We start from the raw sequence: 15,240 nt of genomic DNA, 5'->3' as shown, positions 1-15,240 counted from the left end.
TTGTTGTTTCCACTTTAATTCTTTTTATGGTCATAGGAGGAATATCACAATCCTCTACAACACAAAGTCGGCTTTGTTGGAGTTCCTTATGTGCTATTTCGTCCCAAGTATCTTCCAGCACCAGTTCCTTGCGGCCACAGTCAATTATAGCCTGTGAGGCGTGTAAGAAGTCCCAACCCAAAATTACATCATGGCTACATTTTTCCAGTACAATGAATTCATACGGCTGCGTTCGGTTGCTGACTGTCAATCTTATGGTACAACGTCCAATCGGGTTAACGTATTTTCCATCGGCTACTTTTATGAATAAACTAGACTTATCGGTCAGCATGGTTTTTCTTAATACAGTTTTTCGAAAATTGTCAGAAATGACAGAAAAAGATGCTCCAGAATCAATAAGAGCTGTCACTGGTTTATTTTCCATAATTATTTCGAGTTTATTGTCCTTCATCTGGGCCACTGTTGGAGGTTTTTCTCCCTTAGCGACCTTACCTCCGAAGAAGGGCGCTTCTTCTAGTTTTCCATTGAACGCCTAGATGGGGAGCGATTAGAACGCCTGTATGGAGAGGGTGATCTGTTTCTACGCCTATATGGGGATGGTGATCGTCTTCGTTCTTCAAATTGGGGCGACGAACTAAGTTGACTACTGGGACTAATCCCTTCGTCTGAAATGATCGTCTCTCTTTGTCGCGGGTTATAGTCTTGAAATGTCTGTCTTTCACGGCAGTGTCGGTATACATGACCTGGACGACCGCAGTGATAACACACTGGCCTGTTATCCTCTGTTCTCCTGATATCAGTTTTGCGACGGGGTAATTGAGGACGACGTGACTCATAAGTTTGCCGAGAAGGAGCAACTCGAGTTCTAGATGGCTGACGGCGTAGTGCTTCTGCTTGCCAATATCCAGAAAATAAATCCATAGATGAGAAGTAATTTGCGAGAGGTACCGGGATCGATACCCGGCGCCTCCACCAAATGCCACGTAGAATAAATAGGACTTAGTCTACAAAGTACGAGAGCTTTATTCAACACCTACAAAGTACAGTGAACAAAGTAACTGGGCCTCGGCTTGAGACACCCAGTCTTTTATAGGAATAATAACAGAAAGTGATAGGAACAGGAAATGATATGCTAGAACATTCTAGAAACTTCTAGAAGAAACATAAATAATAAATAAAAGCTTATTTTAGAGTTTGTACTTTCTTACAGTTCAGCGGATCGAACCCTGAATCTCAGTCTTTCCAGGACGACGACTCTGACCTCTCGGCCACACTGACACGCCAATATTGACGTTTAAGAAGAAAAGAACAATGATGAATGAGAATCAATTATGGTGTTGGCGAGTGGAGTGAGCAGGGCATGGGGTCTCCTAGTCTAACGAAAGAAGAAAAGTTATAAAAAGACATTTTGATGAACTTTGTGAGAATGACCGACTTCAAGACCCAACAAGCTGGTAAGGTATCACTGTTTCTTCCAATGGTTCATACACTTTGTGTTCAGCTAGAAAACAGATTTCAAGAAATGAAATCTGTAATTAATGCCTGCAAAGTTATGCAGCCTTTTTTTCTGAATTTTTTTGACAGCCTATTTTTTTTTGATGAAGCAAAAATATTTTACTCGAATGCTTCCGAAAGATGTATCTCAAAAATTTTCCGATGAAATTTCCAGAGAGAAAACTGTTTTTAAAAGTAAAATAAAAACATTTTTCTGCTGTTTAAAATCTACTGGATCTACTTCGTCCACTGCAATACTTTGGTTTAATCGTATCCTGATGTCTGCTTCTGTTTCATGTTTCTCACAGTTCCATTAACAGAGACTAAGGCAGAAAAACCTTTTTCTAAGTTGAAATAGCTTCAAAAATACATTAGAAGCGCAATGAGCCAAGAGCGTTTAAGTCGCTTGGCACAGTTTTCAATTGAGAATAAGAGAGCATGGAAACTGGATCTTTCAAACCTAATTGACACTTTGCTTTTATTAAATCGAGAAAAAAACTTTTCAAGTGAGTATTGTGTTATAAATAAAAGGGTGATCAAACGGCCTCAAATCTTGAAGACAGTTCCCGAATTTCATCGATTGTATTCAAAAATTCTTTGAGGGCAGAAAATGTCCCCAAATTTTAATATGTTCCTTAAATGTTCTCGATTTTTTCTGAAAACTTATATTTAATTAGATAAAGTGAAATATCGAAGGAAAAGAAATAGAAATGCGCATTATTTTAAACAGGATAGTCCGTTTTACTACGAATACAAACGTAAAATAAACTAGTACTGTGCTAAAACTATCAAATGAAAACGCAATGCTTCTCTTAAAATAATTTCACCAAAAAATAAACGAATTTTAATCTAATAGAATATTTATATGATATTTTGAAACTGCTTAAAAATAAAATCAAGTTCGATGATGATGGTTCTGCACTTGATATTAGTTATCAATTTTTAAAAAAAAGTTCTGCTGCACACATAAACTTATATTTTTCATAAATGCATCAAGTACTCAAATCGTAAAAGTTTTCAAGGACGCCAATTTGTCCTCAAATAGCTGTTTATATGTTTATATATTTATAATTGGCTATCTTATATATATATACACTCTATAACAAAAAATTCGACTCACCAAGAAGGAGTTGTCCGATTGAAACGAAAATCGGTGGATAGGAAGACAATGTACAGAATAGTAAATGATTAAAATTTCAGAACAATTGAATAATTTATTGCAGAGTTACAGTAATAAGTTTAATAAGGTGTTGACCCGCCTATATACAAGCTGCCACACGGCCTGGCATAGACCGATAAAGCTCTTGCTCTTGCTGTATTTCCTGCCAAATTCGATCCAATTGTCGAACGAGGTCATCATCATTCCGTGCCAGATGCAATCGCCTTCCCATCATATCCCAGACATGCTCGATGGGAGAGAGATCTGGTGATCTGGCAGGTCAAGAAAGAGTTTGAGAAGCTTTCAGACAGTTCATAGCAACACGTGCCGTATGTGGTCTGGCATTGTCCTGCTGAAAAACCAGCCCAGGGCGCTGCAAAAGGAACGGTAGCAAAACAGGTCTTAGGATGTCGTCGACGTACCGCTGTGAAGTAAGTGTACCTCTAATGACCACCAAAGGGGTCCGACTGTCAAAGGAAATGGCACCCCAGACCATAATGTCTTGTTGAGGACCGGTGTGGAGTGCAATAGTGAAGGCAGGATCCCCCCTCTTCCCTGTGCGTCTCCAAGCACGTCTTCGATGATCGTCAGGACATAGTTGGAAGCGGGATTCGTCGCTAAAGAATATACGTCCCCAGTCGGCATCATTCCAACCTGATCTGCTCAAAACATTCGTGCATACGAAATTTCAAAGCAATCGGATGATTGCTTCCTGGTGAGTCGATTTTTTTGTTATAGAGTATATATANNNNTATATATATATATATTTAACCCAAGATATTATTTTGAAGTTATTTAAAGTGATTTTATTGTTATTATTTTGCATCTTTGTTCAATCGATTACTGTATCATTGACGCTTATTGTGTTCTATGTATAATGGGCTCTTATATTGTAATTTTTATAAATGTTCTTACAACAAAAACTACTGTGAAGTGATTAAGCGGTCGTATTATTTTAGTCTTCCTTTAACATTAATTTATAAAATTGCCGACCCGCTTGTGTAGGGGGAAGGAATTGTCCTTGCATCAGAAAGGTTCTGGATTCGAATCCCGGGCAAGGCATGGATGTTCTTTCCTTCTCTCTACTATCTGTCCTCACTGTGGGAGCAACGCTGGCCTACCTAATATGGTTCCCCTGAGAGAGAGGCCAACAAAATCGCCCTGTATATGCCTGAATTGACGGATGTTAACACAGGTGGGCATTGAAAAAAAAATTTAAATTTGGCTGAAACAAACCTATTTATTATACGTTAATGTACGAAAAAGGCCATTTTTAAATACTTTCTTGTTAGAAAGATTTTTTCTTACATGTTAAAAGAATCAGAATTCCAGTGATTGAGGAGGCTTCACTTTGTTTCTTTGTTCGGGAGAGATTTTCCTATCCAGCGACGTTTGACGACACTTTCGGCATTTTCTCAAATAATAATAAAAAATTTGATTGTTGATTTATTTTTCGATGGGAATAAAAACTTTTTTTAGAAATGAAGAGAAATGAAAACTTGCATTATAATTGTGACCAACTAAAACCAAGAGAAAAATCTCTAAATGGGAGAGTGGGTCATTAAATACCGCTGAATTGTAAATTTGCGCCCCAGAATCTCCGAGAGTCTATAGCTATGTCACTGCACGATTAATAACTAAATTTGTTTATTTTTTAAATAGTTTTTATACAAGAAAATTCCAAAAACAGGGCACACAAATTCACCAACTTCTAAAAACACAAAGAAAAAGTTAGAAATTTGTAACTTTTGGTGAATTTCTTTCTATTGTAAATAACAGACTGGATACTATAAAAAATTTTGGTGCAGAGTTGCCACCACTTTCAGTGTTGAGGTAAAATAAGTAAAATATTTTAAGTACAAAACTGTAGTTATCGTTCAAAAAAAGAAAAAAAAACAATTGACGAAATAACAATTGTTTGAAAGAATTATACGAATATATTACTAAAAATGATCATATTGTTATGTGCTTTTCTAATGGGTATGAAAATATGTGTTGTCAGTAAACAAAGAAAACGTGAATAAATAAATAGATAAAATTATAAATGGGAAAACTAATGAAAATAATGCGATTACATGCACTGTAAAAAAAATTGTTTTACTTCAACACAAAAAGTAAAATAAAGTTTGTTTACTTATACACCAAATTTTTTTACAGTGCATAAAAAGCAAAATAAACTTAGCATAAAAATTAACAAATTTCATAAAGAAATAACTTTCTCTAACTCACTTTTAATTTTAACTTAGAAATTTAGGAATTTTTGTACGTTGCTTTCGCTTATCGTTCTGTAACAGTTCACCTTGCTTTTTTATTAATTACTAAATTTGTATTGTAAGAAAGTATTCATAACTTCACGTATTTAAATAAGCTCATGCGAATACTTGCGCTAGGGGAGAAATAATTTTAGAAGCAATCAAAGTTTTTTTTTCCAAGTTTCATGGTTAAAAAGTTCTTTTTGAAAACGCGCTTTAAATTTGATGATTTCCTGATGATTATTCTTTAAAAAAGCAATGATACTTTTTTACACAAATATTCCGATTGTCCTATAATGATGCCATTATTTTTTAGCCCAAAAAAATATCGTTAAAAACAATCTTTTCCAGTTATTCAGATATAAAATGGATCAAGGTACGCTTTCCAATACTCGTTTCTGATTATAAAAGAACTGAATATTTATACCCGATTTATTGTTGCCATAGAAACATCACGGATATCTAGAGTTAGGGTGAAAATGGATCATTTTCGAGGATGTAGCGTAACTTTTTAGAAACTAATTAGAGCGTTGGCAAATAAATTCACAGCTTTCGAGCATTTTTATTTTCAACAAATCCGTTATGAAAACTTTGGATTGCCATTATTAACGGTCTTTGGATAACGGTGATGCCCTATGCAATTGCATTTAGGAAAGCTTGTTTTTCTAAGAATATATAATAAAAGTACATTTAGTGGGGGGGGGGGAAGAAAAAAAACGAGAAAGAAACGGGTGGATTTATTTTAACTTCATTTCAAAATTGTAATCGGCTTTATAATAACCTCCAATGATATACACACTCTAAGAAATTTCCTTAAAGTTCGGAGAGAATTGAACACTAACTTATACAGCCAGCTCTTTTCTTAGAGAAAAAGTCCAAGTTTCCGTAACAAAAACGAAAGTAGTAGAGTTGACCGTTAATATATACGGTTATTCTATAAAACTTTCTAACAAAATTTGAAAGTGTACACACTTTTTTATGGTGTTTGCAGATCCAAAGGTCTCGAATTCGATCCTAACTGGTGCCAAAGAAAATATCTTTACATTGGTTGACCACTCATTTCTCGATAGATGGCAGACAGCTTTGCTCTGTGTCACTTCTTTTCGCCGTCTGACTCGATTCGACCAACAAATAGCCTTATTCTCAAACAATGTCAAAATTTTTAACTGGAGATAACTTTTACAAGCATAACGTTAATTTACGCACAGCGGAAAATGTACGTTCATTACGGTCAGTGAACATTCTACGAAAAAAAAATTACGAGGAGATCTGTATCTTTACGGACATGAATTTCTTTTTACGGTCAGTGACTGGCATACTTGTTGCCGTAAACCGACCGTTATTTAGCGGTGAGATTTTAAGAGTGTATATTTTTAGAAACCTTTCTAAAACGGATATCAGATAAGCTTACTCATTGAAAGCTTCAAATTAACATTTAAAGTCAGGTAAAAGCAAAAGAGTTATCGAAATCTTACGAATCACCTCCGAAAAGGAGGAATGCAAAACATCAAAACTTGTTTTATTACTGGAAGAAACAAAGATAAGTTAAATGGTTATTACAAAGAAGAAGAAAAACTTCCGTCTTTTATCAGGCATTCTAATTGATTTTGACGTATTTCATCCTCTGTCTCTTTTACTAGTGGTTTGACGAAGTTCAAATGCGCTTTTATTTCTTCCGATCTTAAATATACACCATTTTTACTTGATTTCAAAAAGCATTACAAAGATATATATTTAGGAAGTTCATTAAAGGACATACTGAATAATCTGTTAAACTAGCACTTTTATATTCAGTGACGTAAGACACCTTATTGATTAAGGGCTAACGGATAAATCGATAACTGTTTCTATAAAAATATAAAAAAAATTTCAGTTTGTTTCTTAAGAATTTTTTATCCTGAATTTTTGAAAATGAGTATCTTAAAAATACTTTTTTACATTTATTATTGAACTATATTTATGTGGCTATTCGTAAAAAAATCAAGCAATCCAAATCCAAATATTTAGATTTTTGTTGTGATTTTGCTGGAATGTTTTATGAAAAAGTGTTTCTTGTTTTATGCAAAGATTTTGAAATCTACGCATGCATTCGATCTTTTGCCAATCAAGTATGTTATTATTCAGGTAATTTGAAATTTTTCTCGTCGTTTACATAATCGTTGGCTTACAAAGTCAAATTTTGAACTAAAATTCTCTTAGATAGTTATAAACTATGAAAAATTTTTAAGTTGAATTGTATTTTTTGCAGTAAGTAAAAATCAAATTGCATTTAAATATAAATGTAAATTTTTTTCTGTAAGACAAAGAAAAATATTTTAATAAAAATTGGCAAAAAATTGGACCGTTAATATTTGTAAAAGTCATAAACTCATTAGAAAATGACAGCTTTCAAAGATTTTTTTTAATCCTATTTCAAAATAAATCGATTTGGGGCCATTAGCATATTACAAGTATTTATACTCAAATACACATATACGAAATCGCTGACAAAAACAAACTCACATAAATGATTTTTAAATATTTTTCCGATTACATTTAGCATATGTGTTAAAATCTCATTTACTTTAAATGTTAGCTTCTCGAAAAACAGTTTAATGAAAATTCCAGACTGCATTTAAAGGGATTCCTTAGAATTTCTAAGGCTTCATCAGCCATTGCGGTGAAAAGTTGAAATTGAATATCCGTTCTACAAACGACATCTTAACACAATAGACGACATTTTCTCTGAAGCGGAAGAGCGGTAGTAAATATTTAACTCAAACCATTTTGCTTCATTTATCAAACAGGGATTCGAAATTAAATAAACAGCTTTTATCTTTTACGGCATTAAATTAAAAATTATTTCACCGTTCGCAAACGATTTCGGAATAAAGTCAATCGATTAAACCGAGTTTCTGTATTGTTTGCATTTCTCATAAAAAATACAATACAATTATCAAGACTTGTTCGTTTCTGCTTAAATTTCATTAAATAAATAAAGGGTTGTAGTTGAAGCGTGTCGTGCAAAATTAGATGTTTGCTATGTCAGGATATGAGCAATTATCCTATTTGAAGGGTGATTAGAGGGGTCGTGTTTTCATTAAAATTAATCGAAACAATTTGGCATTGAAATTCTGAAACCATGGCAAATGCCTTATCTTTGTTACTTATTCATATACGTTTAGTAATTAAAGTGGTGATTATTGTTTGACGTTTTGGATAATTGGAATGTTTGCTGCTGTATGACTGTTGCATTGCAATTGTTTAGAAATCAGACTCCATCGTAAAGGTAATTGATAAAGATTAATAGTAGCAAAACAGAAGTATACATGGCGTTCTTTAATCCTTTTTAAAGGATTCTAGAAACATAAAGGTTGAAAAAGTTTTTTTTAGGTGTGAAAAAAAATCTATGAATTCATGAATCCGTGTATATTGATTGTATATTGATTGATGAATTCATTTCAAGGTCAAAGATTTTATTTATTTATTTTTGCTGTAAATAACACATTAAAGAAATGAATTCCTCGATATTTGGCAAATGACATCTAAAGATGATCTTATTTGTCTCTTAATATTCAATGGACGAGATCAGGGTAGATGGTTGATGTTAAGTTGCAATTTCCAGCCTTAGTTTATTTAAATTTATTGTTAATTTGAGATCAGTCAACTTCATCCTTTCTAATGTTTTATGACTAAATTGTTGAGAAAAAACGAAAAGGAAAATTACTAACATGAGTGGCTACATGAAATTTAAGTTTTGGTTAATAGTCGAAGCTTTGATAACCTTCTTTTCAAAAAAAATTTTTAATACAAATATTTTTATTGTAAGGAATTATTTTGTCCATAGATCTGCTATAACAATGCTGTATTAATTTAAATTAATATAGTTAAAGCGTCGAGAGGGGAGATTGAGGAACAAATGGTTTGGAAAAAGATAGCTAAAACCGATATAAATTTATAGTTACTTGCAACTGTAACCACATTTGTAATTGGTACTGATAATTTATTCCTAATAGGAAATTATTGATTTAGAAATTGAAATTTATATTAAAAATTCAAGTCGATTACTTAATATAAAACATTTGAATGTTTTCATTAAAACCCGTTTTAGGTTGAGCAAAATTATAACACTTCTTCATTCACAAACAGAGAAAGTATGGTTTCAACGCTAGATAAAAATAAATGGCAGGACAAAAAGTTTCGTTATTAAACGAATCACTACTTGGAAAATTTCAAACCTAATAACTGTATTTAAGTATGTAGTATTACATGAAAAGTAATTAAAATGAGAAAAAAAAGAAGAAGAAAAAAGAAAATGAGAAAAAAAGGGGATTTAAAGTAGAGATAATATTTGCTCTTCTATTATAAATTTAATAAAGCAATATTTATAAGAAATGGTGAAATTATACCCTACGTAATCAAGAAAATAAATTGGGATTTGCGGAATAAGAAACTTTGAAAAAAGAATGTAAACCTAAGTACTGTTAACCATGATGGATTGTGATACACTCGATGTTAAAGTGTATAATTTCCAAGTTTGTCGCCTTTAAACTATTTTATAATGAGAGCAATATTTTCCAATTACTTTCCTCACTAAAAATAGGGATAATGGCATCCAGTTTTTTACTTAGTTAATCAATATTAAGTAAAGTGTAAAAAATAATTTTTATTTACGTTAGACTAAGAAAGTGAATGTTTTTTGAGCAAGGAAAAAAAATGAGATTCTAGTATATAATTACTAAAAAGCCCTTTATGCCCCATCTCTATTAACAAAGTGGTGGATTTATTAATGGAATTTGGAATAATGTATTAAAAAATTCAATAAACTTATTAAAAACTTATTTAGAATTTTGCTGCCGAGTAATAGTTTTTTCTAGTTGCACATAAAAAAATCTTTTGTCTTTCTTTTATTTTTTTAATATTTTGTTTTTTCACAAAATAGCAAAATCTGCTATTTTGAATTAGTTGATCTGTTGTGAAAGATGCGCAGGCACAATTAAAAATTAAATTCATATTCTTATTATTACCACGCAATTAAAATTCTATTATATCATGTGGGTTAGATGTTCATATTCTTGTTACCATGTAACTGATATATTATTGTAGGTTAGATATTCATATTCTTATTACTATGTAGTTCAAATATTCGGATTCTTGTAACCATTTAGTTTAGATATTCAGATTTTTATTACCATGTATTTCAGAAAGTTATTTAACAACTAGTTCAATTATTCATATTCTTATTATCATGCAATTTTCATATAATTATATCGTGTAGTTCACACAAAATTATATTCTTATTATTGTTTAATTCATATATTACTATACCATGTAGTTCACATATTCATATTCTTATTACCATATAATTCACTTATTCACAATAAACTGTTACTTAAACCCGCTTTTATATAATTTTAAAAAATATTTTTCTTTCTTTTTGAATAAATAAAGAGAAGCATAATTACCAGTTAAAATGTTTAAAAAAAAGTTCTGCGGGAATATTTTTATCAATGCTATGTTAAAATAAGATTTGAAATTTTTATTTTGCATTTTTATTATTTATATTTCTTAAGTATTACAGATGCCTAACATTGAATAATAAGAAACGATTCTAAAAGCCTGTAAATTGACGAATTGTTAGTTAAAAAAAATTGCATTTCATTGATTCAAATTTTTTTTCTCTTTTTGTATGAAATGAATATTAAAGAGCTATTTTGATTGCAAAAATTATATAACAACGATTTATAAGTTGTGCAGAATTTAAAAATGTATTTTAGCATAATTCATTTAGAAAAAATCTAGACTGCAGCGTGAGATTCTAATTTTATAAATTCCCCATGTGTTTTACATATGCTTTATATTAAATTGAAAATCAGTAAATCTATTTCTTTTTGAAAGTGCGTTCGCTACTACGAGAAATTCTTTTCTAAAAATAAAAAATATATACATAAATCACTATAAAAATTACAGAAACATATACATCATCTTTTTCATATTTCTGTTCATTTCCTATTGTTTTTTCTTCTTTTCTAACTCTCCTTTAGTTCAATTCTATGATAAATTCTTCTGCAAACAGAAAAAAGAAAATGCTTACTCGATAATTTATCGAAAAGCATTTATGTAGTAATGATAAAAAGTAATATTTATTTATATTTACTCTTCGATTAATTCAGAAGGGTTGATGACGTATGCCAAACATATAAATATGTATTAGATTCAACATGGAATTAAATTTAAAAACGAGAAGAATAGAGAGAAGTTATATGCGTGCAATCATAAATAAATCTAATCGTAATTAACTTCAGGTGCTAAAAAATAAACTTTGTCCACTCAAATAACTAAAAAATCATCCAAGCAGTTTATTAGATTTAACTGAATACTCAAATGATTAAGCAGAGTTTAAATTTACATAAAATAATAAAAGAAAATGATAGACTCATTTTTCCAATTAGTAGTTAAGCTCCTTACAGCAATGAAACACTGGGGACATTTGGCCGAAAAGTGTTGCCATTTTCCCACGCTAATGAAAAAAAAAAAGCGTCGCGTTTTAATGTGCCTTATTATTAAAGTAGAGTGGATAACTCTTAATATTCTTTTCAGTGATTCATATATTCTAATGAAGAATTTATTTCCTGGAAAAACATAACTTGGTACAGTAAATAATACGTTTCAAGATCGTTTTCTCTAATTGTTAAGGAATAGAAAAACTCCCCATTAAAAATTTCTAATAAATGTGCATAGCTATTTTTTTTTTTTTAAATATGCGTTATATTTTATTTTGTTAAAATATTTGTTTCACAGCGAGAAAAAGAGCAAACGATGATAAAAGATTTTTTGAGCAAACGATTTTATATTTAACGCTTATTTTTTGGAGTCTTCTTATAATTCTCAACTTCTAAATTTCATTTTTAGTAAATGATTTAAAACGAAATTTTTACGCTATAAATTATGATTTTTTAATGTTTGTTGAGTAAATATTTAAACTTATGATTTTATTTTTGTCGAAAAATTGAACATTGACTTCGTGTTTACGATCAAGCATTATCTTAAAAACATTGATTAAGAATAATACAAAAAGTTCTATGAAAAACTGCGTTAATATATGATATTCTAATTTCCTAAAACTCTTAATATATATTATGCTGAATGAGAAAGCTATAGGATGTTCATAACTGTCCGAGTGGTATTATAATTATTCTAATACAGAGGCTGTTAGCGAATTTGGAAACTATACGCTCATAAACCAGATAATATCTAACAAAGGGATTCTGATATAGTAAACTATTAGTAATCCTTAAGCGGATAAATTACAATGTATAGTAAGATGTCAGAAAGAGTGTAAGTACTTTTATAATTGATTTTCTTTTATTATTTATTTCATTTACAAACTTTACTTAGCCAAAAATATTTTCGCATGTTTTAAAATGTCGTACCATTTTAAATGAATTTTAAATTATTTATGCTGTAGCCAATTTTTAGAAATATTAAATTAAAATTATATGCCATTATTATTAATGTACCATTCCCAATGGAATTTATAAGCGATAACAATGTAATCAACAGATAAAATTTACGAAAAATTTAGATTTTTTTTTTCTGTAGGATGCTGTGACCGAACCTAATAAGGGTATTTTATCTGAAAACCAATATACACAGTTTATATTTTTAAAGTTCTTGTCAAAACTAAAGTAAAAAAAGTGAACATTTTAGGAATTACGATTTATTATTTTAGGTAGGAAAAAAGAAAAATTTTCAACGAAACCTAATTATTAAGGAATACAGAATTAAAAACATCAAAACCTATTTGACTGCGAGAGAAAACAGTGAGGAATTGAAACTTTATATAAGAAACGCCTTCAAGTTTTCTTCAGTAATCTAACTGTTTTTGTTGTACTTCATTAATAAAATGAAGTGACAACGAAACGCAAATGAAAAAAGGAACTACAGTCTACCTCCCTAGTGATTCAAAGAGTTTCTATAATTTTTTTCCTGTTTAAATGTTGATTTTATTCCCCAAAGTACTATTACTATTTTTTAATTTTGAGAGTAATTCTAAATGTAGAAATTAAGAATGGCAATAATGGGAATAAAATTCGGAATAAAATATAATACGTTTAAAAATCATCGATTGCTTACTACACGAATATAAAATTTCTCAAAAATTTCGAATATATATATCTTGAAATACAAAAATATAAAAATATTCTATTGTTTCTGCACTTCTTGTAAATGATCTAGTCGTTCTTTAAAAGTAATGAGAAGAAAAAGCAACTGGCATGGCGAAACCAATTATAAAATCATTAATCATCATTTAAAATTGTTAGTTCGATATATCTGTTTCTTAAGGATAAGTCACTGTTTTTAAAGGTCATTGTTTGTGACATTCTTACTTTCTCAAATTCTTTGACTGCCAGAGGAAACAGTGAAGAATTGAAACTTAATATTAGAAACGCTTTCAAGTTTCTTTCAGTAAAACTGTTTTTGTTTTATTTTATTAATAAAATAAAGAGCAACAAAACAAATAAAAAAAAGTTCTACCCTAGTGATTCTTAAGAGTTTCTATATTTTTTTCCTGTTTAAATACTGATTTGATTCCGCAATGTACAATTACTCTTTTTTAATTTTGAAAGCAATTCTAAAAATATAAATTAAGAATGGCGAGAATAGGCATTCTGAGTAAAATGTAATGCCTTTTAAATTTATCGATTGCTTATGCCACTGTTTCTTGAACTATGGAAAGTTTTAAAAAAATATTCTTTTGTTTCTGCACTGATTTTAAATGTTGTTAATAGTTCTTGAAAAGTAATGAAAAACAACCGGCATGGTGAAACCGAATTTAAAATCTTTAAACATCATTTCAAACTGCTAATTTGATATATCAGTTTCTTACGGATAAGTCACTGTTTTTAAAGGTTTATTTGTCTCTTTTTTTTCTCGAATTACATAAAATTAAAAATTCTTTTTCTTCCACATTACTTATAAATTTCCTTTGTGTTCACTGTTTTTAAAAATCACTGCTTGGGACACAATTTCTCGAACTGTAAAATTAAAAATGTAATCTATATATTCTGCATTGTTTATAAATGTATTTAACGTTCACTGTTTCGAAAGATCATTACTTGTGGCACTGTTTCTCGAACTAGTATATAAAATTAAAAAGGTATTGTATAGCTTCCGCATTGTTTAAAATGTTCTTAGTGGTCATTGTTTCTAAAGATCATTGCTTGTTACACTAGTTCTCAAACTATATAAAATTAAAATTGAATTCTATAGCTTTCGCATTTTTTATAAAAAGTTCTTAACGTTCACGGTTTGTTAAGATCATTGCTTGTGACGCATTTTTTTAACTATATAAAACCAAAAATGTATTCTATAGTTTTCACATTGCTTATAAATATTTTTATTAGTATTCGGTGTTTCTAAAGATCATTGCTTGTTACACTAGTTCTCGAACTATATTAAATTAAATATATAATTATCAGCTCCAGCACTGTTTATAAATATTCTAAGCGATCGACAAAAGTTAAAAGAAAAACAACCGGCAGGCCGAAAGCGATCCCATAATTTTTTTTTCTTTTTATAGATAAGCTACTGTTTCTCAAGATCATTGCTTGTTTCTTAAGATCATTTTTATAGTATTTCTAGAACTATAAAAAATTAAAAATATATTCTGTAGTTTCCACACAGTTAATTAATGTCCTTAGCATTCCATAAAAGTAAGAAGAAGAACGATCAGCATTGCGAAAGCCATTTTAACATCAACAATGATTCTTACGTATTCTAATTTATATCTGTTTTTTTAAAATTAGGTCTTTCTAAACATTGTAAAATTATTTCTCGAAATATATAAAATTAAAAATTTGTACGACAGTTTCCGCACTGCTAATAGTAAATGTTCTGAGAGTTCCATAAAAGTACTAAGAAAAACAACCGACATGGCGAAAGCCATTATAACATCAATAATGATTCTCACGAATTCTTAATTTGATATATCTGTTTTTTAAAATCAAGTCAATGTTTACAATCATTGTGAAACTGTTTCTCGAAATATATAGAATTAAAAATTTGTACGACAGTTTCCGCACTGCTCATAGTAAATGTTCTGAGAGTTCCATAAAAGTAATAAGAAAAACAACCGGCATGACGAAAGCGAGTATAAAATCATTTAAATGATTCTTTCGAATTCTTAATTCGATAAATCTGTGTCTTAAAGATAAGTCACATGGAATGACTAGTGTAATTGTGCTGAAGAAAAAGATTTCAAAGCATAAAATGAAACATTTACATTTCGGATAAATCATAATATAAAAAAATAAATAAAAAAGAAATCGATCTAGGCTGAATGCATTTACTGTT

General features: G+C 30.1%; 1 protein-coding gene across 1 annotated transcript; it reads right to left on the bottom strand.

Annotated features, from left to right (window-relative positions):
- Nucleotides 1-513: 513 nt before the first annotated feature.
- On the bottom strand, nucleotides 514-921 carry LOC122268867 (uncharacterized). Its single transcript, XM_043039598.1, has one exon. The coding sequence runs from the start codon at nucleotides 919-921 to the stop codon at nucleotides 514-516; it is 408 nt and encodes a 135-aa protein (XP_042895532.1).
- Nucleotides 922-15,240: the final 14,319 nt, after the last annotated feature.

This window comes from Parasteatoda tepidariorum, chromosome 7, assembly GCF_043381705.1.
Source record: "Parasteatoda tepidariorum isolate YZ-2023 chromosome 7, CAS_Ptep_4.0, whole genome shotgun sequence".
Classification (NCBI taxonomy): Eukaryota; Metazoa; Arthropoda; class Arachnida; order Araneae; family Theridiidae; genus Parasteatoda; species Parasteatoda tepidariorum.
This window is presented reverse-complemented; position numbering and strand designations above follow the sequence as displayed.